This window comes from Oncorhynchus gorbuscha, linkage group LG02, assembly GCF_021184085.1.
Source record: "Oncorhynchus gorbuscha isolate QuinsamMale2020 ecotype Even-year linkage group LG02, OgorEven_v1.0, whole genome shotgun sequence".
Taxonomy (NCBI): domain Eukaryota; kingdom Metazoa; phylum Chordata; class Actinopteri; order Salmoniformes; family Salmonidae; genus Oncorhynchus; species Oncorhynchus gorbuscha.
In genome coordinates, this window is record NC_060174.1 from 33,909,490 (window position 1) to 33,935,446 (window position 25,957).

The 25,957-nt window shown below is 42.8% G+C and overlaps 1 protein-coding gene across 1 annotated transcript in view; it reads left to right on the top strand.

The window, feature by feature from the left end:
* LOC124001299 (RNA polymerase II elongation factor ELL2-like) overlaps positions 1-25,957 on the top strand; it is a 52,186-nt gene that overhangs the window by 21,760 nt on the left and 4,469 nt on the right. The window contains exons 3-9 of the mRNA XM_046307977.1: positions 1,119-1,246; positions 5,980-6,140; positions 13,826-14,070; positions 14,936-15,060; positions 17,524-17,641; positions 18,020-18,476; positions 19,289-19,352. Of these exons, the coding sequence (XP_046163933.1) occupies positions 1,119-1,246; positions 5,980-6,140; positions 13,826-14,070; positions 14,936-15,060; positions 17,524-17,641; positions 18,020-18,476; positions 19,289-19,352 (1,298 nt within the window). The remainder of the gene's footprint in view (positions 1-1,118; positions 1,247-5,979; positions 6,141-13,825; positions 14,071-14,935; positions 15,061-17,523; positions 17,642-18,019; positions 18,477-19,288; positions 19,353-25,957) is intronic.

Here is a 25,957-nt window from a genome sequence, read left to right on the forward strand (position 1 = left end):
TATATGCATATTATTAGTTTTGGATAGAAAACACTGAAGTTTCTAAAACTGTTTGAATGATGTCTGTGAGTATAACAGAACTTGTATGGCAGGCAAAAACCTGAGAAACAATCCAACCAGGAAGTGGTTTTGTAAGTTTTCAACTCATTGCCTATCAAAGATAGTGGGATATTGGTCATATTGCACTTCCTAAGGCTTCCACTAGATGTCAACAGTCTTAAGAACCTTGTTTGATGCTTCCACTGTGAGGTGGGGGGGAATGAGTCAGAGGTCTGGCAGAGAGCCACGAGCTCAGTTTCGCACGCTCACGTGAGAGTTAGCTCTGTTCCATTGCATTTCTGAAGACAAAGGAATTCTCCAGTTGAAACAAATCTTCAATAATGTTAAACATCCTAAAGACTGATTCTATACTCCGTTTGACATTTTTCTATGAACTGTGATATGAATTTTCGTCTGAACTTTCGGCATGGACTTGCCCGCGCGTCGTGAGTTTGGATTGTGAACTAAACGCACAAACAAAAAGGACACAGCATTCAGTTAGCAACCACAGATTAAATACTGTGTAATCGATGAGAATAGAGCCACAGCACAGATTTCAAGATGTGTGCTGATTTAGTTTGGAAAAGTGATATGCTATGCCTAGTTGATTTTCATATGCTTCAGATGGGGCTTCATTTGAAATCACATTAAGCCAGAGTCTGCCTGGCTGTCACCCCGAGCAGTTGACTCATACGTAATGGCAATGACCTCAGACTTCCGATTTACCCTGTTTTGCTCTCCAATTAAATGTGTAGCCTAATTGATGACTAACGTAAGGCTCATCCTTTGCGGTCCTTTATACACTAGTTACCAAAACGTTTCGGATTGTATGATACAAACCCAAGGCGTTTTATTTAGCATGTTTAGAATTCCCACAGGGACCAGCAAAAAAGAAAGGATTGAAATGTATGTACTCAGTTCTGTCGCTCTGGATAAGAGCATCTGCTAAATTACTCAAATGTAGAATATGCAAACCGAAAGCACAGCTGAATATGCTAAAACTGCTTGGTCATAAACATTTAACTTTACACGTGATCTCCTCAGTGATCTAATGCGCTCTCTGTTTCCCCTTACAACAGTATATCAAGATCCCTGCCCCATCCCCAGAGGCCCCAGATGCACTCCGGGTCTTCTCCTTCTACCTGTCCAGTGATAGCAAAGACAAACCTCAGGCCAGCGTTGACTGCATCCACCAGCATGTCTCAGGGTAAGCCCACTCTACTGTTTTCAGTCAACCACAGATGGAATTCAGTCAGTTCACAGTAGAGCTGGGCCGATAAACCAAACATTCTCGACACCGACCATACCGATCACTTAATGTAGACATTTAGCTGATATTGTTTATTACAATAAGTAGCCCTATACTAGAGAAATGTAACATTTGACATGGATAACGTTTGCTAATATGGGTGAATGTTAATTAGACAATTGATGGCTGCAACCATCAAACTAGTAGTAGTAGGTTAAAGGATCTTTTAAAGAACAGTGGTGCTCATTTTTATTAACTTATCATTGTATTTATTGTTATGGCATCAATTCAGGCAGTTTATCATGAGATGTATTTGTGCCCATATCGTCCGAACTAGTTCAGTCAGATTGGACAACAGGGAATTTTGAGACACTGCTCTCTCTCTTGCTCTTTCTCTCATTGCTAACGCAAGTAACCCTTGTCTGACCGCTAGAAACCAATGACACCTTATCCCAGACTGTTTTTCTTACCATGTATAGTTCAGTCTTATTTTTGAACTACTCATAAACTCTAACCTTTTTGAGCTAAGCAGTATTTGTTGAGTTCTTGCTTTTCCTATTGATTTACTGTAAGCACCAATTAAACGTGCTGTTGAGGTCTTGTTTTTCCTTTTGAGTTACTGTAAACACCTATTTAGCGTGCTGTGTTGCTGAAGTTTGACTGCTGGTGTATTAGTATTTTATTAGGATCTCCATTAGCTGTTGCTGAAGCAGCACTTACTATCTCTGGGGTCCACACAACATAAAACATGACATGGTACAGAACATAAATAGACAAGAGCAGCTCAAGGACATAACTACATACATTTTGAAATGGGGAAAAATAGACAAAGTCCTGTACTTACACAACAGAGGGACCTACAGTGCCTTGCAAACATATTCACATCCTTGGATTTATTCACATTTTATTGTTACAAAGCAGGATTAAAAGCTACTTTATTGTCGCTTTTTGTCAACAATCTACTCCAAATACTGTGTCAAAGTTAATTAATAAAAATGACATGACTAAAATATAGTTGTTGCATAAATATTTAGCCCATATGTTCAGGCATGTCTAAATTAGTGTAGGAGTAACATTTGTTACACGGACTGACTGTGTGAAATAATAGGGGTTGACGTAATTTTTTTAATGACTAACCCTTCCTCTGTCCCTCATACATACAGTCAGTCAAGTGAATTCCATGCACAGATTCAACTACAAAGCTTCATAAAGAAGGGCAGCGATTGTTAGATGGGTAACAATAACAAATCAGACATTGAATATCTCTTTTAAGCATAATCAAGCTAATAATTATGCTGTGGATTGTGCATTAAACCACCCAGACACATCAAAGATACAGTTGTCCTTCTAAACTGAGCTGCTGGACAAACTGCTGAGGGATGTCACCATGAGGCCATTGGTGATTTTAAAACAGAGTTCAACGGCTGTGATGGGAGAACTGTGGATGGATCAACAACATTGTTGTGACCCCACAATAATGACTTAAATTACATGGTGAAAAGAAGAATACACATGTATACAAAATAAATAGAAAACCTGCATCTTGTTTGCAACAAGGCTCTAAAGTAATACTGCAGAAAAACAGTAGAAAGGAATACACTTTATGGGTGCAAAGGAGGACCGAGCAAGCCCCCATTCTCATCGCCGAGGCTGTGGTGGAGCAGGTTGAGAGCTTCAAGTTCCTTGGTGTCCACATCACCAACAAACTAACATGGTCCAAGCACACCAAGACAGTCGTGACGGGAGCACGACAAAGCCTATGCTCCCTCAGGAGACTGAAAAGATTTGGCATGGGTCCTCAGATCCTGAAAGTTCTACAGGTGCACCATCGAGAGTATCCTGACTGGTTGCATTACTGCCTGGTATGGCAACTACTCAGCCTCCAACCTCAAGGCACTACAGAGGGTTGTGCGTACTGCCCAGTACATCACTGGGGCCAATCTTCCTGCCATCCAGGACCTCTATACCAGGTGGTGTCAGAGGAAGGCCCTAAAAATGGTCAGATTACAGCCACCCAAGTCATAGACTGTTCTCTCTGCCTCCGCACGACAAGTGGTACCGATGCACAAAGTCTGGTACCAACAGGACCTTAAACAGCTTCTACCCCCAATCCATAAGACTATTAAATATCTGACCAAATAGTCACGCAAACTATCTGCATTGACCCTTTTTGCACTAACTCTTGACTCATTGCTGCTGCTACTGTTTTATCTATCCTGTTGCCTAGTCACTTTACCGCAACCTATATCTACCTCAATTGCCTTGTAACCCTGCACATCGACTCGGTACTGGTACCCCCTGTATATAGGACAGTTGTTACTCATTGTTTATTTATTTGTCTATTTTTCTCTGCATTGTTGGGAGGGCTCTAAGTATTTCATTTTTGGTCTACACCTGTTCTTTAAGAAGCATGTGACCAATAAAATGCGATTTGATTCTGAAAGTAACACACACTGTTTGACAACGTAACCGTTGTAATATTACCCAGTTTGAAAAAGTAAAAGTAATCTGAGTACGTAATGCATTACTTTTGTAACATGTTACCCGCAACATTGCACAGGTTGCGGGTAATGGTGAGATCAGAGAATGGTGAGATCAGTGTTTGTGGTCATGTGGGGGTCAAAGGTAGCTCTGTGCTGCTCTGTTAGCACTAGAGGTCGACCGACTATGATTTTTCAATACCGATTATTGGCGGACCAAAAAAAGCCGATACCGATTAATCGGACAATTTAAAAATAATAATAATAATAATACATTTTATTTTTAAATGTATTTGTAATAATGACAATTACAACAATACTGAATGAACACTTTATCTTCAAATAAATAATGAAACATGTTCAATTTGGTTTAAATAATGCAAAAACATGCAATATGAAAAAATGCAATATGTGCCATGTAAAAAAAGCTAACGTTTAAGTTCCTTGCTCAGAACATGAGAACATATGAAAGCTGGTGGTTTCTTTTAACATGAGTCTTCAATATTCCCAGGTAAGAAGTTTTAGGTTGTAGTTTATTATAGGAATTATAGGACTATTTACCTCTATACCATTTGTATTTCATATACCTTTTGACTATTAGATCTTCTTATATGCACTTTAGTATTGCCAGTGTAACAGTATAGCTTCCATCCCTCTCCTCGCCCCTACCTACGCTTGAACCAGGAACACATCGACAACAGCCACCCTCGAAGCATCGTTGCCCATCGCTCCACAAAAGCCACGGCCCTAGCAGAGCAAGGGGAACAACTACTCCAAGTCTCCAAGCGAGTGACGTCACCGATTTGAAAAGCTATTAGCACGCACCCCGCTAACTAGCTAGCCATTTCACATCGGTTACACTAGGCTAATCTCGGGAGTTGATAAACTTGAAGTCATAAACAGCTCAATGCTTGAAGCATTGTGAAGAGCTGCTGGCAAAACGCACGAAAGTGCTGTTTGAATGAATGCGTACGAGCCTGCTGCTGCCTACCATCGCTCAGTCAGACTGCTCTATCAAATATAAAATCATAGACTTAATTATAACATAATAACACACAGAAATACGAGCCTTTGGTCATTAATATGGTCGAATCCGGAAACTAGCATTTCAAAAACAAAACGTTTATTCTTTCAGTGAAATACGGAACCGTTCCATATTTTATCTAACGGGTGGCATCCCTAAGTCTAAATAGTCCTGTTACATGTGCACAACCTTCAATGTTATGTCATAATTACGTAAAATGATGGCAAATTAGTTCGCAACGTGCCAGGCGGCCCAAACTGCTGCATATACCCTGACTCTGTTGCAAGAGAAGTGACACAATTGCCCTAGTTAAAAGAAATGTATGTTCGCAGGCAATATTAACTAAATATGCAGGTTTAAAAATGTATAGTTGTGTATTGATTTTAAGAAAGGCATTGATGTTTATGGTTAGGTACACGTTGGAGCAACGACAGTACTTTTTCCGCGAATGCGCACCGCATCAATTATATGCAACGCAGGACACGCTAGATGAACTAGTAATATCATCAACTATGTGTAGTTAACTAGTGATTATGATTGATTGTTTTTTTAATAAGATAAGTTTAATGCTAGCTAGCAACTTACCTTTGCTTCTTACTGCATTCGCGTAACAAGCAGGTTCCTTGTGGAATGCAATGAGAGGCAGGTGGTTGGACTAGTTTAACCGTAAGGTTGCAAGATTGAATCCCCAAGCTGGCAAGGTAAAAATCTGTCGTTCTGCCCCTGAACAAGGCAGTTAACCCACCGTTCCTAGGTCATCATTGAAAATAAGAATGTGATCTTAATTAACTGACTTGCCTAGTTAAATAAATGTGTAAAAAAAATTATGAATAAAAAAGAATTCGGCCAAATCGGTGTCTAAAAATACCGATTTCCGATTGTTATAAAACTTGAAATCGGCCCTAATTAATCGGCCATTCCGATTAGTCGGTCGAGCTCTATTTAGCACCACAGCTCATAGGCATCTTCACTTTGACATTGTACAGCTTAATGCCATAGCATAGGATGTGAGGAATGAGCATGAGGACAGAAGTCAAAGAACCGGTCATGGGAGTGAGGCATATGTCACACGTAGACAGAAACACAAATACACTTTCACGAAATGGTCTATTTAATGGGAAGTAGTGTGTGATATTTTGTACATTATCAGTTGCTGCTATGTGAGCCTCATCATGTGTTCTCCTCAGGGAGGGCAGGGAGCACCTGGAGGGCCAGGGCAGTATTCAGGACAAGATCACTGTGTGTGCCACTGATGACTCATACCAGATGACCCGAGAGCGCATGTCTCAGGTTGAGAAGGACATCATGAGCAGGTCGGCCATCGAGATCAAACCAGGCTCTACACATGGTAAGTCTGCAGTCACAGGCTGCCTTTACCTATGCTGACTGTGTTAGGTCCAAACCAGCTTCATACGAAGCCCTTTGCTGCTTGGGGATCAAGGGAAAAGTAATGGAGGTGTTTAATGTTCTCGGAAAGCTTCTAATCCATCGCCTTCTACCATCTTGTCCTGCTGATAATTGCCATATGGTGTGAAAGTTTTCACATAATTGATCAAAGTACTGGGTTGCAATTATTCATGCGAGAGGGGATGCCTCTTTTTCTTCTCCTTTTCCCTTCATTTTGACCAGATTGCTCAGGCACGTTGCCAACCTGCCTACCAGCTCCATTCATGTGATTGAGTTTGCCAGAAGTATTCACTAACTAGTCTCATGCTGAGTGGATGAAGTTTTGCCTAAAGAGTTTAATTACAGTGGCTGCGACTCAATTAGTTTTCATCTATTGAAAAACTGAATAATGTATGTAGATTCTTTGAAGCAAAGGCCATAATTCATCATAAGAACTTATGAACTAATGAAGATCTAAATTAAAACACTGTTTATTTGCGCCACAAAGTAAATAAATTATTGTGGGAGCATACCAGTGCTGTACATGTCTTTACACAGCATCTGAACCAGTGGGACTGTTGGAATGTGCATTAGTTATATTTCATCCAGGAGGAGGGTGTATACACAGGCTTCTGTGTCTTCTGATGGGTTATGTCTTGTTGTCTGAAGGGACATGTTGCAGATGCTGTGTATTATAACCTGGACACACAACACATTGCTGCGTTTATGACGTTATACTAGTGGCTTTAAGCCACATGGAGCTCATCTTTGCACACACTGACAGTTTTACACATATTGTCTAAAACATAATTATAACATTAATGGTAATTCCTGCACAAGCCATTTTCTACAGCTGTTGAAGCAAGCAAGCACACATGACCTCCCATGCTCTGCTGCTGAAAATGGGCCTCTTGAGTGTTCTTGCACAACCCAGTTAAATGTAGCTGGCATGTTTGCTGTGTAATATCTCTGCTGCATGAGTACAAAAAAAGAGCTATTTCTTATCCAAATACATCATTTTTACATTAAAGTTTATCAAGTAAAAATGTAGAAGTCCACTTGCAGCCTTAGCCTGGTAACCTTGACATTGGTTCTCATGTTTCATAGGGTGTAAGGCACACAATTGGGCTCTCTTTCCCACAGCATGGACAGGACAGGACAGTAAGGTGCCCATATACTTGATATCAAAGGGAACTTAAATGAAAGGGTCATAAACTATGCGTCATTTGCGCTACGGAGCACACAAACCGACATCTTTCTAAATACCAACCATCTATGATTTTAGATGTAATGTATGGCTCAAAAACCTGTACTTTCCCAGCGAAAGGATTGCTGAAGAAATCCTGCAAAAGGCATTTTAAGGTCATCACTGACCATTCTTTACAAAAACTGTCTTATGAAGGGAAAAAATATTTTTTTAGTTCAGTAGTGATAAAAGTATTGGGAAGCTATATCTGGAAACCCATTGGCAGCCCCATCTCCCACCACTTGTATGCTGTGATTACAACTTTTTGAGGTCAGTTTTGGTTGGATTCTTTATTTTTTTATCATGGTTTTTGATTTTGGTTTTGATTTGTATTATGTAATAATGATATTGATTTTAGAGCTATTTTTATTTATTTTTTTGGTTACTTTTCTACCTTTTTTTCCCTTCTCAATTTTGAGGTATCTATTTTGGTAGTTAGTCTTGTCTCCTCGCTGCAACTCCAGTACAGACTTGGGAGAGGTGAAGTTCGAGAGCCGTGTGTCCTCCAAAACACAACCCAACCAAGCTGTTTTGCTTCTTGACACAATGCCCACTTAACCCAGAAGCCAGCTGCACCAATGTGTTGGAGGAAACACCGTACAGCTGTGTCAGCGTGCACTGTGTCCGGCCCCCCACGCCACAGGAGTCGCTAGTGCGCGATGGGACAAGGACATCCCTGCCGGCCTAACCCGGACGACGCTGGGCCAATTGTGCGCTGCCAAATGGGTCTCCCGGTCGCGGCCGGCTGCGCAGAGCCTGAACTCAAACCCAGAATGTCTTTTAATAGAAATTCCAAAGCCAAAAATGGAAAATATTCCATTGTCTTTGTCAGGTCCAAATTTGGTAGACATCAGTAGAAAATAGAAAATTGCTAAGAAATAATAAAATATTGCAGTTTTGTATGTACCTTTAAAAAAATATTATTTAGTGCTTTTAAGACATTATTTTTAATTCCTTAATGTCATCATCTCATCACTGCTCAGGGAGTAGCTGCTGGCCAGCCAGACCATTTAACATGATCTCTGTGCTCCCCATACTGTACTGTCTTTAATCATCCTATTTAGCTAGGCTAGCCTGCCTAAGTATGCTACAGAGCTGTCTGACAAAATTTGACTCGTTCTTCAAGGTAGATAAGGCATACTTTAACAAACTGTCTCTCCCTCTCATGTTGTTTTTTATTTTACCTTTATTTAACTAGGCAAGTCACTTAAGAACAAATTCTTATTGTCAATGACGGCCTAGGAACAGTGGGTTGACTGTCTTGTTCAGGGGCAGAACAACAGATTTTTATCTTGTCAGCTCGGGGATTCAAGTCCAACGCTCTAACCACTAGGCTACCTGCCGCCCCTGAACAAGTCCTCTCTCATGTGGTCTGGCTATCTAACCTAACATAGTAAGTGTAACATTGTATCCATCTGTCCAAGCCTGAAAAACCAGACTCAATGTATAATGGTAATTTTAGTTTTATTTAACCTTTTATTTTAACAGGGAAGACATATTGAGACCTACACTATATATGCAAGAGTATGTATGTGGCTTCAAATTAGTGTATTTGGCTATTTCAACCACACCCGTTGCTGACAGGTGTATAAAATCGAGCAATCATCCATGCAATCGCCATAGGGAAACATTGGCAGTAGAATGGCCCATACTGAAGAGCTCACTGACTTTCAACGTGGCACCGTCATGGGATGCCACCATTCCAACCAGTCAGTTCGTCAAATTTCTGCCCTGCTCGAGCTGCCCCGGTCAACTGTATGTGCTGTTATTCTGAAGTGGGAACATCTAGGAACAACAATGGCTTAGCAACAGTGCTAGGCCATTCAAGCTCCAGAACGGGACCAGCGAGTGCTGAAGCGCACAGCGCGTAAAAATGGTCTGTCCTCTGTTGCAACACTCGCTACCGAGTTCCAAACTGCATCTGGAAGCAACGTCAGGACAATAACTGTCAATCGGGAGCTTCATCAAATGGGTTTTCAAGTCCAAACAGCCACACACAAGCCTAAGATCACCATGTGCGATGCCAAGTGTCGGCTGGAGTGGTGTAAAGCTTGCCGTCATTTGACTCTGAAGCAGTGGAAACGCGTTCTCTGGAGTGATGAATCACGCTTCATCATCTGGCAAACCGAAGGACGAATCTGGGTTTGGCGGATGCCAGGAGAACGCTACCTGCCGAATGCATAGTGCCAATTGTAAAGATTGGTGGAGGAGGAATAATGGTCTTAGGCTGTTTTTCATGGTTCAGGCTAGGCCGCTAAAAGGAAATCTTAATGCTACAGCATACCATACATTCTAGATGATTCTGTGCCTCCAATTTAGTGGCAACAGTATGGGGAAAGGCCCTTTCCTGTTTCAGCATGACAATGCCCTTGTCCATAATGTGAGGTCCATACAGAAATGGTTTGTTGAGATTAGTGTGGAAAACTTGACTTGCCTTCACAGAGCCCTGACCTCAACCCCATCAAACATCTTTGAGATGAATTTGAACGCTGACTGCGAGCCAGACCTAATCGCCCAACATCAGTGCTTGACCTCACTGATGCTCTTGTGGCTGAATGGAAGTAAGTCCCCACAGCAATGTCCCAACATCTAATGGAAAGCCTTCCCAGAAGAGTGGAGGCTGCTATAGAAGCAAAGGGGGACCAACTCGATATTAATGCCCCTGATTTTGGAATTAGATGTTTAACGAGCAGGTGTCCACATACTTTTTGTCATGCAGGGTATGTCAGTCACTATACCAGTCATGGAAATTAACTGAAAAACAGTTAATGTTTTTCAGGCAGTGTATTTGTGTAGGAATGTATATATGTTTTGTGCTTCCCATTACTTTTTGTATTTAGAGATCAATTGGGTATAATGTGTAAATTTACATTGTGTATACAGGGCGCATTTGTAAAAGAGATCTAAGTCCCCAATCAATACTTTAAATTGCCTGAAACGCACCAGAACGTCAAGATGAAATGTATTTACATTTTTGACCCAGCAATAAGGTGCATTACAACTAAAAGCAGATTTACCTATAGCTCAGTGGAAACCCTAGGAACCTTGTTAACCAATCCTGTGAACGGGTCAGGCAACTCGGGCGTCTATATTTTAACAGCAAAGTTGGATAAGACAGAAGTTTATGAAGTCGTGCCTTGTAAACAAAAAGGGGAAAATGTAGAGATCTATGGGTCTTTAGCGAAGTCCAGCCAACCTTTTGATGCAGTGATGAGTAAAAAAAACAAAGGGCACTATGGTAGATGCATCCAAAGGTTTAAGAGTAGTAACAACTGCACTTGGATAAATAATATTACCATAATCAAGAACAGATCAAAAAGTAGACTGAATAATCTGCTTCCTGCTTCTTAGAGAAAGGCACAATCTGTTTCTTTAGAAATGCCCACTTTAAATCTTAGCTTCTTTACCAGCTTATCTACAGTATGATTTATTTTTTAAAACAGTCAAATCCCATATCAATCCAAATGCCTAAGTATGTATATGCGGCAACACGTTCAATTGGAGAACCATCTAATGAGTGAACATCTACTTCATCTGAAACATTATCAGGAGAGTTTGAAAAGGACACGTGAGACACTACACCTAGTTAATTACCACGTTTCTGCGCTGAACATTTGCTTAATGTAAACTACAACTCCCATCAGTTCAGCGTCCCACATAGTTCTTGACTTGATTTCTCTCGTGAATGATTTGATTTCACCCTCGAGAAAGGGCGTGTTGGGCTCACAAAATAAAATACTACGTGGAATTCAAGTAATGAACCGACGTTAGTCAATTAGTTGTTTAATAACCCCCTCCAAAATATCTGTTAATCGCTCCGCACTAGCTAGTATTGAGGTTAAGAAAGGTTAGGCTTGGTTAGTCCAGTTATGTATGGTTGGGTCTGGTTAGACTCATTTATCTGGTAAGGAGAACATCAGGTAGCAGTAAGACATGCCAATACACCCAAGGAGTGAGGAATACCACAAACTGTGTGCTGTCTTTGAGATGAGATGATAAACCAAGATCATAATTCTCTGTGATCACTAAAGATCCTATGGCACTTAATGCTGGAGTAGAACTTAACCCTGCCCTCCTGGCTACACTCCAACCTGGGAACCATGGAGAACTCCTCCTAAGCCTGTTATAGGCTCACTAACTCATGTCTGACGTACATGACTTATCGTTGTAATGCATTACACCTTGGTGATAGACAGGCTGAGGAACACCCGATAATCTCAAACTGAGCTATGATGGTCTTCGGTGTAACTATACATGTTGGATGAATGCTACTGTTTTGGTTTCAATGTGATAGTCATGTTTGGATACACCAATGTTAATCTAGTATAGGGTTGTCACAATACCAGTATCGCAATACTACAATACCTGATTTTCCGTGGCAAACAGGAAAACACAAAGCAAACGTAACTCTTTGGTCCTTTAAAGAAGTTACTGTATGTAAAATGTTGCATGCTGTAGCATGGAAAATAAATGTGATTCTGTTTTTGATTTTGTACACCGTGATGTTGAACAACTATTTTTTTACAAACGAGGAAACCAACCCATATCATGTTTCTGAAAAGCAACTTATGTTTCAGTCAAGCATGTGCAGTAGAAAGAATAGCGTTTTACAAATCTTCCCATAACCAACTACATGACGAGCAGATTTAATTTATTGTTAGCGTCTAGTCGCTGCTTGTTTTAAAATGAGGCAATACAGGCTATTTCTCTACACGACAGGAAGATATTGGACTGTAAAATGTATGCGTCTTGAACCAGGGTAGCTGTTACGACAAGCTCTCGAAACTACATTGCATTTGGCAAAAGCAGAGATTTACCCTCAGGCCCAGAGTTGATTAAAAAAAATAGTTTGATGTTACTAGGGCTCATATTATATGTTGTTGATATCGTCATTTTTCACATTAAAGAAAATGTCATGAATTGTTTGTATAATGTTTGATGCATAACGCATAAGAAAAGAGACATTTTAGTGACTTGTTATTCAATATCTTTAACATTATTACATTCCAGTTGTGCAACAACTGTGGCCTTTTTTAGAAATGTGAACTTGAGTGCATGGAGCCAAATAATTGACATACTCCGTAAAATACTATTTCGATTGTCATATCTAAACCTACTCTAGCTCCCGGGTGGCACAGCGCTGCATCTCAGTGCTAGAGGCATCGCTACAGACCCTGGTTCGATTCCAGGCTGTATCACAACCGGCCGTGATTGGGAGTCCTATAGAGCAGCGCACAATTGGCCCAGCGTCCTTTGGGTTTGGCCGGGGTAGGCCGTCATTGTAAATAATAATTTATTCTTAACTGACTTGCCTAGTTAAATAAAATATAATAGATCAACTCTTTCACGTACAATACTTTACGTAATGCAGTAGATGCATGATACCAGAACCACACTGCTCCCACGTAGAGGCTGTGCTTTTCATCCTATAGCAACCTTGAAAGCAGATCTTAAACGTTTAATGAGATTAGGGAGATACATCTACATACAGTATAAGCACCACCATGTCCTGCTGGCTTGGAGCCAGGTTAATTAGTGCTGCAACAGGAAAAATGGTCTCTGTGAGTGAGCAAGGTGCTTTAGTTTCCATGCTCCTCTGTTTGCACAGGAACTGGTCAACCCTTTCACTGCACTCCAAGCCTGGTGCTGCGTACCAACGCTTCGATCACACCGACAGCGTCATTGCGGTTTGGTACACCAGAATTGCATTCATTTCCAATGAAGGGATGCGTTTGTCTTGGAGCAGTGTGTTGCAGTGTGTTCGGTGTGGTGCGTCCATTGGATTTATCCAACGTATGCGTCAAACCTGTATGTGTAGACGGCTTGACAGAAACGGTAGCAGAAGGTGAACTTTTGTTGCATAAATATCCAGATGATGCTGTGTACTATTTTGCGCAAGGATGCTGTCGGTGTGTACAGGAGGCTTTCATGAGATCTGGCTAAATATGTTAAGACGCTATTTCCTACTAGGGACACAAGGTGCCATAACTGTGTGCAGTGTTTGCATACTGTATATATAACTGACATCTGTCAAGACAAAGTTTTGCTTCTGGCCCTTGTCACATTAGAACAGGCCTTTTTTGCATAACTGGTCTGGGCTATTCAGAGAAGTGTGTGTATTTTGAATCCTGTTCAGAGGCAGTTGGAACAAGCATAACACTTCCATTGCCACTTGTCACATTTCCAGTGTACTGCTTCTATGAGAGCTTTGAATTATCCAAGTCATAATTGTGTTAATTGCTGAAACTTTCATTGACTGACGAGCACAAAACCACTGCTTTTCACTTGGTGACAGTAGCTTAGTAAGAAGGTAGCTTTTATGATGGAAAGATATTTTGTAAGTTACTAAACATTTTTCTCGTCAAATGGCGCCTCTCTGTGCATCTCCCTTTCTCTGTCAGGTAAATGTGTGAAGATCCAGAGGAAGCAGGGCCTGTCGTCAGGCATGGACAGCAGCAGCGACAAGCACTCCCCTAACAACAAGAAGAGCGGGGCCCCCAACCCAGTAGCCCTCAGGCCCCTGAGAGACCGCATCATCCACGTCCTGGCCTTAAAGCCCTACAGGAAGCCTGAGCTGCTGTTGTGGCTGGAGAGGGAGAGGGCCACTCCCAAGGACAAGACTGACCTGGGAGCAGTACTGGATGAGGTGAGACCTGTAGAACGCAACACGGCACAACACTAAAACTGTACTCAGATACTAGGCTGCAGATATATGTACATGGTAGGTGCTGGTTTCACTAAGTGGAGATATAACTCAATAATGCACAACTTTTGCATATTGTATTCCAATTGTAATGCATTTGGAATGAATAAACAATCTATTTTGTAAATGAAACATTTAAAACATCACAGCAACTTTCACATTGAAAGAAAGGACAAGGTCTTTAAAAGTGCCTCTGAGATTCAGCTGCATCTATAAGCAATTCTAAATCCCTCCAGGGATTCCAAATGGAAACACTGTAGAGTAGCCGCTCTGTCTCCCTCGCTCGCTCTCTACATCCACTCAGAATCTAATGGTAATGGCTCCTTTTACAACCAAATGTTGAGCAGCTAAGTGATCTCAGTTGGTATATTTGAGGCGTACTTCCTGTTCTGGGTATGTTTGGGAGTCCCAGTGCAGTCATACAAGGAGCGACTGTGTCGCTGCTGCTACTGCCTCTACTGGTAGCTGTAATTAGAGCTGTGCTTTAATTATGTCTGGAGGAGAAGACAGTGTTTCCACCGGGGAGGGTGGAGTGTCTCCAGCCAGGCCAGCCACTCTGACAAATGGATGTTGTCTGTCACAGAGGCTCTCTGGGTAGACTAGATTTGGTACTGTTTTTGTGACTAACTTGGCACTAACTTGGTACAGTGCTAGTGTAATTGCTGTGTTTGCTATCAATTACTTTAATGGTGAACAATTTATTATTATTCTGACAGCCTGCCAGTTGAGCCTCTTTTAACTGGGGTCAAAAGTGTATTTTAATGCTACAGGGACAGAGGATTCAAATGTGTTTGTCATTGATTTGCAGGTTGCTAAACTGAACCACAAAGACCACAGCTTTACTCTGAAGGATGAGTTCTACAGGCACGTCCAAAAGGATTGGCCCGGTTACCTGGAGGAAGAGAAGCCGCTCATCCATAGGCTCCTGGCCAGGTGGGTGTGGCTTGTACTTCTACTCACCTGTCTTCTCTACCATCATACTCTCCTTCACATTTTCACCACTGAATATTTAAATATGTACCTGTATCAACATGTTGGTGTCATGGCGGAGAGTCCCCGAGTCTGTAGTTTATCTTAATTTAACTTTTAAGCGTCAGTAATTGGATGATTACCTCTTCTCAGTAGCAGGGTGCTCTGATGCTTTTTGACAACGTGCTGCCGTTGAGACTACTGGATTACTGTGGCAGGCCGCTGTGATCATGGTGAAAGGAGAGACTCTAAATGACTATTTCTCTACACAGATGAATTTCTTAATGGGCACATCAAAGCGGGGAGAGAAATATTCTCTGCTTGGTGTTGTCAAATAGCATTAATGTAGAGGAAGGTAGCCTGGCTGAGCTGTTCAGAATGAGCGTGGACGTCATCCCACGTTAAGTACGTGTCCTATCCTGCCACTGGTCAGTTAGGGGGTGGGTTTCATAAGCTTTTTGGATGGACCTCCTGCCTGCTTATTGTTTCCGTTCTGTTTACACTACTCAGATGTTCTAAAGAGAGCTCTGAATGGAAGTGGACATGTTGTTTTGCTGCATGTACAGAGTAAAGTTGATGTGGCTCATCAGTGTATGACCGTTTAAAAAAACAACAACAATTGTTTTCGATATCAGAGCCTTTCCTTATAGTTTATCCCAGAAAGCAACCATATTGCTGGAAGCCTAGTCTGTCAGAGGGTCTCATGTCTGGAATGTCCTGAAAGCCAGTGGTGCTTCCAGGAGATTCCATTGATCATGTAGTTGAAAAGGTCATGTGGCTGCTGTGGGAGGTATGATGGAACTCTGATTCCAGTGAGGTTTCTGTGAGGAAGGAGCTGGAGGAAGCAGATTGCCAGTGGAGAGAGGAGTGTTTGGCCTAACAGAGCCTGCATCTGGCACCATTGTTCTCCTCACTGAAGTGACTGGACACCGCTCTGTCTTAGTGCCTGCCTCTTGCAGATGTAATCTGTGTTCTGTAACCTAGAAACACTACAAACAGCCTAACATTTTGAAACATGCTGAAAAATGTGTTAGTTTCACCCTGAGGTCAAGTGTAGATAAATGGAGTGTAACATCTGTCTGACAATGTGGTCTATTTGTTCTAATGCAATATTCATGTGAACAGCTGCGTCAAGGTGGACTTTGCAGTACCAACCGGTTCAACCTGTTTTGTGTTGTGTTTTCCTCTGTTAACATGGCGCCACCTCGCTCACTTCTCTGTAAACCATACAATTGCAATTGGAGTTTGAACCATTATGTACTTAAGTGATAATGCCAGAGGAGCCAGTGTTTGGAGGAGATATTGGCACGGGTGTTAGGCCCGAGAAAAAGTTGAGGTCCGGCAAACCGTGCCAATATATCCTTCAAACACTGGCTTCGAGGGCATACTCACGTTTATACAACCAGTTACCAACATATTCAAATAATGATTTTCATATAACATGTTTTCCACAAGATATAGTCCCGACACACACCTAGGGTTGCTACCCAAGCGGCGTTCTATCGGTTTGGTTGCCAGACTCATTCAGTCGTTATGTTCTGTATCTATGGACGCGACCCAGTCGTTCGTTCTAAATGTTCCACTGCCATCCTGACTGCCAACATTCTTATCCCTTGCTTGCTAGCGAGCTAATTTACAGCCACGTCAAACACTAGTGCAGCCAGAATAACAACGAAGTAGCTGCATTTGCATTTGTTTAAGCTGTTTTTATAGTGACATTGTTATGGATGTACTCAAATAAATGAGCTAATGATGCCCGATTTCGCCTGCCGTAGGAAATGTGCTCTCTCGTTAGCACACTGTTGTTCAGAGGAGCTAGCTAACACAATCACTTCAAACTGAAACTGGAAAGACAGCAAACTAGCTGCACTTTGTTTAATTTTTCATGTTTTCTATTGATAATTTGTATGGATATACACAAAGAACAATGCTGATTTTGACGGGATGAGAACAGCTGCCTGCCTGTCTGTCTCATCCCAACTCCCGACACGTTTAACATTACTATGGGACAGCTGAAGATTGAATTTGAATATAGAAACAATGTTGCAAATATCGGAGACTGACCGCAATGTTTATACAAATATCCGCTGTTGAAAACGAAATGTTAGTCTAAAATAAATGTGATCATGTCTAGATGCTTTTTTAAAAATATATAGTGGAGATAAAGTTTAACTTCCCTGCCAGGGCTGATGAGACAGTGGATTGCACAAATGGAACAGAGAAAACAGGCCTTTAAAAGTCATAGATTTAGCCGGTGGTAACTTGTGGAATTGACACCAGCTAAAATGAGTGTGCATTCCGGATTAGACCTACACGTTATATAAAAAAAGAATAAATCTGTCAAAAAAATGAGTTAAGCTTGGGTTATCTGCTCTAACATAAACGGAATAGCAAAGTAAAAATGTCTTCCCCTTTTAAATGTTGCAGGAAACTGCAGCCACTGAGCAGCAGTACCCAGTTGAAGAGTTTCCAGTCAAACCATTCATTCCACAAAACCCCTGCGGATTCTCCGTCACAACTCAGCCCGGTCAAGACTCCCTCTGTGGTAAATACTCTCCTACCTAACTCTAAAAGAATTCTTACATCCTGCCCTTACTCATTGTTTTTCTTAAAAGCTTGAGATTGATAAGAATAAAGAGAATGCACAGATTAATTTCAGGGGTTAAATAATTTATGTTTGAATAGTGTTATGCCTTTTGACTGCAGAATAAGCTTGAGTAAAGGAGAAATGAGAGGAAAGTTGCTTGGTTTGGTAGCATCTGCTTTTTATTCATTGGAGTGCTGGAGGCAGTTCAGTCACTGACATTTTCAGGAGCCAGTTAGGATGTTTTAATGTAGAGGAGCCATTCCTTTCAAATGTAGGGTAAGTTGGTTTTCGCTAAGTAGTATTACAGGTAAAACCTCTTCTTTACCCTTCTCATAGAAACGCCCCGTGCCCTCCGACCTATCTGATTATCAGACCCCCAAGAAGCAAAGACTATTAGACCACAGTTTATCTCTGCAGTCTCCTTCCAATGGACAGCTTGGTACCTTTGGAGCCCGTAGCTCATCTGGTCCAGGCAACACCAGTGTACAGACCAAAACAGAGTTTGAGAGAACCAACAATCACGTCCAGGGAAGCCCTAATGGTCTCTACACAAGGCAAACATTGGGTTGCTCCTCCAGTATTCCCAAGCTGGAGAGGACAGAGCCAGGCCTAGCAGTACCAAGCCCCAAGGCTCCACAGACTGAGCCCTCCATCTGCACTGACCAGCAGCTAGCCAATGGCCAGCACAAAAAGAAGAAGTCCAAGAAGCACAAAGACAAGGACAGGGAGCGCTTAAAACAGGACTGGATAGAGAACAGTCCCGACCTGAAACAGAACCAGGAAAACATCACTGGTAAGACAGGCACCATCTCTTTCCCAATGTAATTTTCAACTAAATGATATCATTTTGAGGCCTTGTTGACTATAATGATAGCAGAAACAGAACATGTTGATAATGATACAGTAATGACATCAAAGGATATATTTACAGCACCACTGGTCTATGACCGCATTGAAATCAGAAGTTTAATCATTTACAATAACCATCTAATCAGTGTATTTGAGCCAACAAGATTACAGGAAAGAGGGCCCAGTATTTGTATACATATGAATAAACACTCTCCGTATACATAAACACTGACCTTAAAACTTTCCATTTGCAAAGTAGTAAAAACCCAGTCAAAATGTCTGTTTTCCTAACCCATATTTATTACAGTAGTAAAAAAAACGACCTGCTCTAGAAAAGTATTTTGAAACTTCAAAGGGATCGGTCCCCAATAGTTTAGGTGACATATCTAGATATACGGCTCACAGTGAATTGCTGTAGGTTTTAAACAGAGTGGCGACAAATCAATGACCTGAAGAGAATTTCCAGTGGAAAGGGAGCTGTGTATGTAGCTTCCGCTAGCAACCCCCATCCCTTTCCCTGGCTAGTGTGTAAATGATTCTGTGGAACAGCTGGGTGACCCACGGTCCATCGAGTCAGCAGGCTGCTCTGACTCCCAATCTGGGGCGCTTCTGGCGTCACTGCCTGCCTTGTAGCAGGTCTCTTATCCGTAGTAGTGATAAACGACTCCATCAGCCTTGGTATGATATGAGTTTTATCACGTTTGCATTGGCAGATTACATTAACTTTTTTTTCTCTCTGCTTGTTTTTATCTCCAGACAATGAGGGGGCTAAAACACCTGTCACTCGTACATCACCGGAGGAGCTGCCCGACTTTTTAATGTAAGTTTAAACACACTGCTTCATTCACAAGTTCTCCAGAATCGCCCTGGGTTGCTGAGTTGTACTTCTAGGTTGATAAGTTATGTGAAACCCATTCATTTTGTAAACATGGTACAAGTGAAACCAGTATGTGGTCTCACGTCTCAGTCTCAGGTTCTGTTTCTGCCATCTGTTGCTCCAATGTTTCTGTTTAATGGTATTACTACTTTAGTCACTTTGGTTGTGAAAGGAAAGTGATTTGTTCCAAAAGGTCTGGATTTTGCTTGAAAACATTCACATAAATAGTGGAATATTTTGAAGTTTTAAATGGTCTGTCAAACGTGCATTAATAGCGCAGCTTCACTGAGAATGACTGAGATGAGGCGCAAGCGCGTACCAATAGAACGCATGGGGTGTGAGTAGCTATATGTTTATATGTTGAAACCAGACAAAGTTTAAATCAAGCCTCTAAAATCGATAAATTAACATATCCTCAAGCAACTGGGTGAGCAATCAGTGATGTATAAAATAAAATAAAATCTAATCCAATTTTATTTGTCACATACACATGGTTAGCAGATGTTAATGCGAGTGTAGCGAAATGCTTGTGCTTCTAGTTCCGACAATGCAGTGATAACCAACAAGTAATCTAACTAACAATTCCAAAACTACTGTCTTATACACAGTGTAAGGGGATAAAGAATATGTACATAAGGATATATGAATGAGTGATGGTACAGGGCAGCATACAGTAGATGGTATCGAGTACAGTGTATACATATGAGATGAGTATGTAGACAAAGTAAACAAAGTGGCATAGTTAAAGTGGCTAGTGATACATGTATTACATAAGGATGCAGTCGATGATATAGAGTACAGTATATACGTATGCATATGAGATTAATAATGTAGGGTAAGTAACATTATATAAGGTAGCATTGTTTAAAGTGGCTAGTGATATATTTACATTTCCCATCAATTCCCATTATTAAAGTGGCTGGAGTTGGGTCAGTGTCAATGACAGTGTGTTGGCAGCAGCCACTCAATGTTAGTGGTGGCTGTTTAACAGTCTGATGGCCTTGAGATAGAAGCTGTTTTTCAGTCTCTCGGTCCCAGCTTTGATGCACCTGTACTGACCTCGCCTTCTGGATGATAGCGGGGTGAACAGGCAGTGGCTCGGGTGGTTGATGTCCTTGATGATCTTTATGGCCTTCCTGTAACATCGGGTGGTGTAGGTGTCCTGGAGGGCAGGTAGTTTGCCCCCGGTGATGCGTTGTGCAGACCTCACTACCCTCTGGAGAGCCTTACGGTTGAGGGCGGAGCAGTTGCCGTACCAGGCGGTGATACAGCCCACCAGGATGCTCTCGATTGTGCATCTGTAGAAGTTTGTGAGTGCTTTTGGTGACAAGCCGAATTTCTTCAGCCTCCTGAGGTTGAAGAGGCGCTGCTGCGCCTTCTTCACGACGCTGTCAGTGTGAGTGGACCAATTCAGTTTGTCTGTGATGTGTATGCCGAGGAACTTAAAACTTGCTACCCTCTCCACTACTGTTCCATCGATGTGGATAGGGGGGTGTTCCCTCTGCTGTTTCCTGAAGTCCACAATCATCTCCTTAGTTTTGTTGACGTTGAGTGTGAGGTTATTTTCCTGACACCACACTCCGAGGGCCCTCACCTCCTCCCTGTGGGCCGTCTCGTCGTTGTTGGTAATCAAGCCTACCACTGTTGTGTCGTCCGCAAACTTGAGGATTGAGTTGGAGGCGTGCGTGGCCACGCAGTCGTGGGTGAACAGGGAGTACAGGAGAGGGCTCAGAACGCACCCTTGTGGGGCCCCCGTGTTGAGGATCAGCGGGGAGGAGATGTTGTTGCCTACCCTCACCACCTGGGGGCGGCCCGTCAGGAAGTTCAGTACCCAGTTGCACAGGGCGGGGTCGAGACCCAGGGTCCCGAGCTTGATGACGAGCTTGGAGGGTACTATGGTGTTGAATGCCGAGCTGTAGTCGATGAACAGCATTCTCACATAGGTATTCCTCTTGTCCAGGTGGGTTAGGGCAGTGTGCAGTGTGGTTGAGATTGCATCGTCTGTGGACCTATTTGGGCGGTAAGCAAATTGGAGTGGGTCTAGGGTGTCACATAGGGTGGAGATGATATGGTCCTTGACTAGTCTCTCAAAGCACTTCATGATGACGGAAGTGAGTTCTACGGGGCGGTAGTCGTTTAGCTCAGTTACCTTAGCTTTCTTGGGAACAGGAACAATGGTGGCCCTCTTGAAGCATGTGGGAACAGCAGACTGGTATAAGGATTGATTGAATATGTCCGTAAACACACCGGCCAGCTGGTCTGCGCATGCTCTGAGGGCGCGGCTGGGGATGCCGTCTGGGCCTGCAGCCTTGCGAGGGTTAATATGTTTAAATGTCTTACTCACCTCGGCTGCAGTGAAGGAGAGACCGCATGTTTTCGTTGCAGGCCGTGTCAGTGGCACTGTATTGTCCTCAAAGCGGGCAAAAAAGTTATTTAGTCTGCCTGGGAGCAAGACATCCTGGTCCGTGACTGGGCTGGGTTTCTTCTTGTAGTCCGTGATTGACTGTAGACCCTGCCACATGCCTCTTGTGTCTGAGCCGTTGAATTGAGATTCTACTTTGTCTCTGTACTGACGCTTAGCTTGTTTAATAGCCTTGCGGAGGGAATAGCTGCACTGTTTGTATTCGGTCATGTTGCCAGACACCTTGCCCTGATTAAAAGCAGTGGTTTGCGCTTTCAGTTTCACGCGAATGCTGCCATCAATCCACGGTTTCTGATTAGGGAATGTTTTTATCGTTGCTATGGGAACGACATCTTCAACGCACGTTCTAATGAACTCGCACACCGAATCAGCGTATTCGTCAATATTTTTATCTGACGCAATACGAAACATGTCCCAGTCCACATGATGGAAGCAGTCTTGGAGTGTGGAGTCAGCTTGGTCGGACCAGCGTTGGACAGACCTCAGCGTGAGAGCCTCTTGTTTAAGTTTCTGTCTGTAGGCAGGGATCAACAAAATGGAGTCGTGGTAGGCTTTTCCGAAAGGGGGGCGGGGCAGGGCCTTATATGCGTCGCGGAAGTTAGAGTAACAATGATCCAAGGTTTTACCACCCCTGGTTGCGCAATCGATATGCTGATAAAAATTAGGGAGTCTTGTTTTCAGATTAGCTTTGTTAAAATCCCCAGCTACAATGAATGCAGCCTCCGGATAAATGGTTTCCAGTTTGCAAAGAGTTAAATAAAGTTCGTTCAGAGCCATCGATGTGTCTGCTTGCGGGGGGATATATACGGCTGTGAATATAATCGAAGAGAATTCTCTTGGTAGATAATGCGGTCTACATTTGATTGTGAGGAATTCTAAATCAGGTGAACAGAAGGATTTGAGTTCCTGTATGTTCCTGTATGTTTCTTTCATCACACCATGTCTCGTTAGTCATGAGGCATACGCCCCCGCCACTCTTCTTACCAGAAAGATGTTTGTTTCTGTCGGCGCGATGCGTGGAGAAACCCGTTGGCTGCACCGCCCCGGATAGCGTTATGGGCGCGGTGACACGAGTCCATAAGCCATGGCTTCCCCGGAGGAAAAGATAAGGAGCAACTTGGAGATGCAGATGCGTGTAATGAACAGTTAAAGGATATCTAGGAAAACATGGCTAAAATGCTCTCAATGCACAACAAAACAAACTGCTACAATCTGTTATTACAAAATGAGATTAGCTCAAAAAGACAATAGATGCTGTGGTGTCAGTCACACACAGTCAAACAAGGCGCGAACATGAACGGTCAAGACAACAAAACAAGCCTTTTGGAAACCAAGTTGCAGAATTCAGAAGATGAATTGGATGAAAAAACTAGTATTTTGTCCTCACTGGAATATGAGGAAAAAGGAGACCTTTCCAGCCAAGTGGTCAAACTGGTATCAGAGGAACTGGATGTGAATCTATCACCAGAAGACAGAAGAACGCTAAATACCAAATCATTGTAATCTACAACTTGTCAACTAGGATGAGAGAGACGAGGGAATACATTTCGACCAGACACTGGAGAAAAAGGGGATCAAGTCTCAGCTCTGCTTCCCGGCAGTGCTGTGGGTATCGAAGGGAACGCAAAGGATGGAATTCATAAGCGCCGGTGAATCCCTAGTCAAGCTACAAGAAACCTTCCCAGTTGAAGAGGACAAAGTAGGAAAAAACAATGAGCACACTAGGCTACATACGGTGATGCCGAACACCAGCTTATCTTAAGTTGAGACAATATCCTTTCCCCCTCCCCCAATACAACCTATACTTTCTCCAAGTAATTGTTTTCCTCTATGAAGTAACGACAGAAGTAGCCAATGCCAATGGGCTACATGGACACTGACAAGACAAGTCAAAAGGGAAAGTGTGTGTAAAGTGAAGGATGGTGAATAGGTGTGTGAGGGATGGTGAGTAGGTCTGTGTGGGAAAAGTGAGGGATGGTGAGTAGGTGTGTGTGGGAAAAGTGAGGGATGGTGAGTAGGTGTGTGTGGGAAAAGTGAGGGATGGTGAGTAGGTGTGTGTGGGATGGTGAGTAGGTGTGTGAGGGATGGTGAGTAGGTGTGTGTGGGAAAAGTGAGGGATGGTGAGTAGGTGTGTGTGGGAAAAGTGAGGGATGGTGAGTAGGTGTGTGTGGGATGGTGAGTAGGTGTGTGAGGGATGGTGAGTAGGTCTGTGTGGGAAAAGTGAGGGATGGTGAGTAGGTGTGTGTGGGAAAAGTGAGGGATGGTGAGTAGGTGTGTGTGGGAAAAGTGAGGGATGGTGAGTAGGTGTGTGTGGGATGGTGAGTAGGTGTGTGTGGGATGGTGAGTAGGTGTGTGTGGGATGGTGGATGGTGAGGGATGGTGAGTAGGTGTGTGAGGGATGGTGAGTAGGTGTGTGAGGGATGGTGAGTAGGTGTGTGAGGGATGGTGAGTAGGTGTGTGAGGGATGGTGAGTAGGTGTGTGAGGGATGGTGAGTAGGTGTGTGAGGGATGGTGAATAGGTGTGTGTGGGAAAAGTGAGGGATGGTGAGTAGGTGTGTGTGGGAAAAGTGAGGGATGGTGAGTAGGTGTGTGAGGGATGGTGAATAGGTGTGTGTGGGAAAAGTGAGGGATGGTGAGTAGGTGTGTGAGGGATGGTGAGTAGGTGTGTGAGGGATGGTGAGTAGGTGTGTGAGGGATGGTGAGTAGGTGTGTGAGGGATGGTGAGTAGGTGTGTGAGGGATGGTGAGTAGGTGTGTGAGGGATGGTGAGTAGGTGTGTGAGGGATGGTGAGTAGGTGTGTGAGAGAATGGGTGTGTGGATACAGGATGGATGGATGTTTGGGAAATAATGAGAATGGATGAGTAAGTGGATGGGTGTAAGTGTGTCTGAGCAGTAGGAAGGGTGGGAAAAGTTAGGAGGTTGGTACAAGTTTGGCTTGGATGTCCAAGGGTGGGAGATAGGGAGGGAGATTGGGTGGGGTAAGGGGGGGGGACTGGGAGGGGGAGTTGGAGAGGAATGGGCTTGGGAGAGAGTCGGAAGGATTTAACTATATTACAATGTAATTGGATTTTTTTGTGTCGAGTTGTTGTTATTATTATTATAGCTAAGATGCAATGGTGGCTATTGGTGAGAATGGAAAGGGGCTCTATCCGAGGAATTGGGACGAGGTGACTGGGAGGGCATCAGACAGACAGTTTTGTGTGGGGCCTCCACTCATCTCACTTCAGTCTCTTGGTGGACTCACTCTCCCCAAGTAGAACCCCATCATCCACTATACTTTAATTGAATTTACAAGGCAATACAAACTGACCACAATACTTAAGTGGTTGTCTTTCTCCAATATATAAATTACATAATCCACAGGCTTTTGCTACATTAGGAGATGAGTTGGAGCTTAAAATCCCTAAAAATAACACCTTTGCTTTGTTTTTTGTGTATTCTCTGTTAAATGTCTGCTCAGCCCACATGCCCACACAATCTACACTGTATTTGTAATGTATATAATGACTATGTATTCATATTATGACTCTCCCATTCCATGGAATGCCCACCACCCTCATATGTCGTGTCTGCTAAAATGTCATATCTAGTTCTTCAATGACCGACAGAACAGACAAGGTTAACTTTGATTTTATACAAGTAAAGACCAACTAAATCCAACTTATTACATGGAATGTGCACAGGCTCCATAATTTTTTTTTTAAGAAAAAGCATATGGTTCTTGAACACTTAAAGAGATTGTCAGCAGATGTGGTTTTCCTGCAAGAGTTTTAAAAAGAGTTCTATGAGAAATTGAATATTTAAAGAGGAGCTTGGTTGGAGAGGCCTATGCTGCCATCTACTGTAGCAATCAAATTCAATCACATTTATTTATAAAGCCCATTTTACATGACCAGATGTCACAGTGCTTATTTTTGTACTTTTACACCTTTTTTCACCCCCATTTTTTGTGATATCCAATTGGTAGTTAGTCTTGTCCCATCGCTGCAACTCTCGTACGGACTCGGGAGAGGCGAAGGTCGAGAGCCATGCTTCCTCCGAAACACAACGCCGCCACGCTGCACTGCTTCTTGACACACTGCTCACTTAACCCGGAAGCCAGTCCCACCAATGTGTCTGAGAAAAC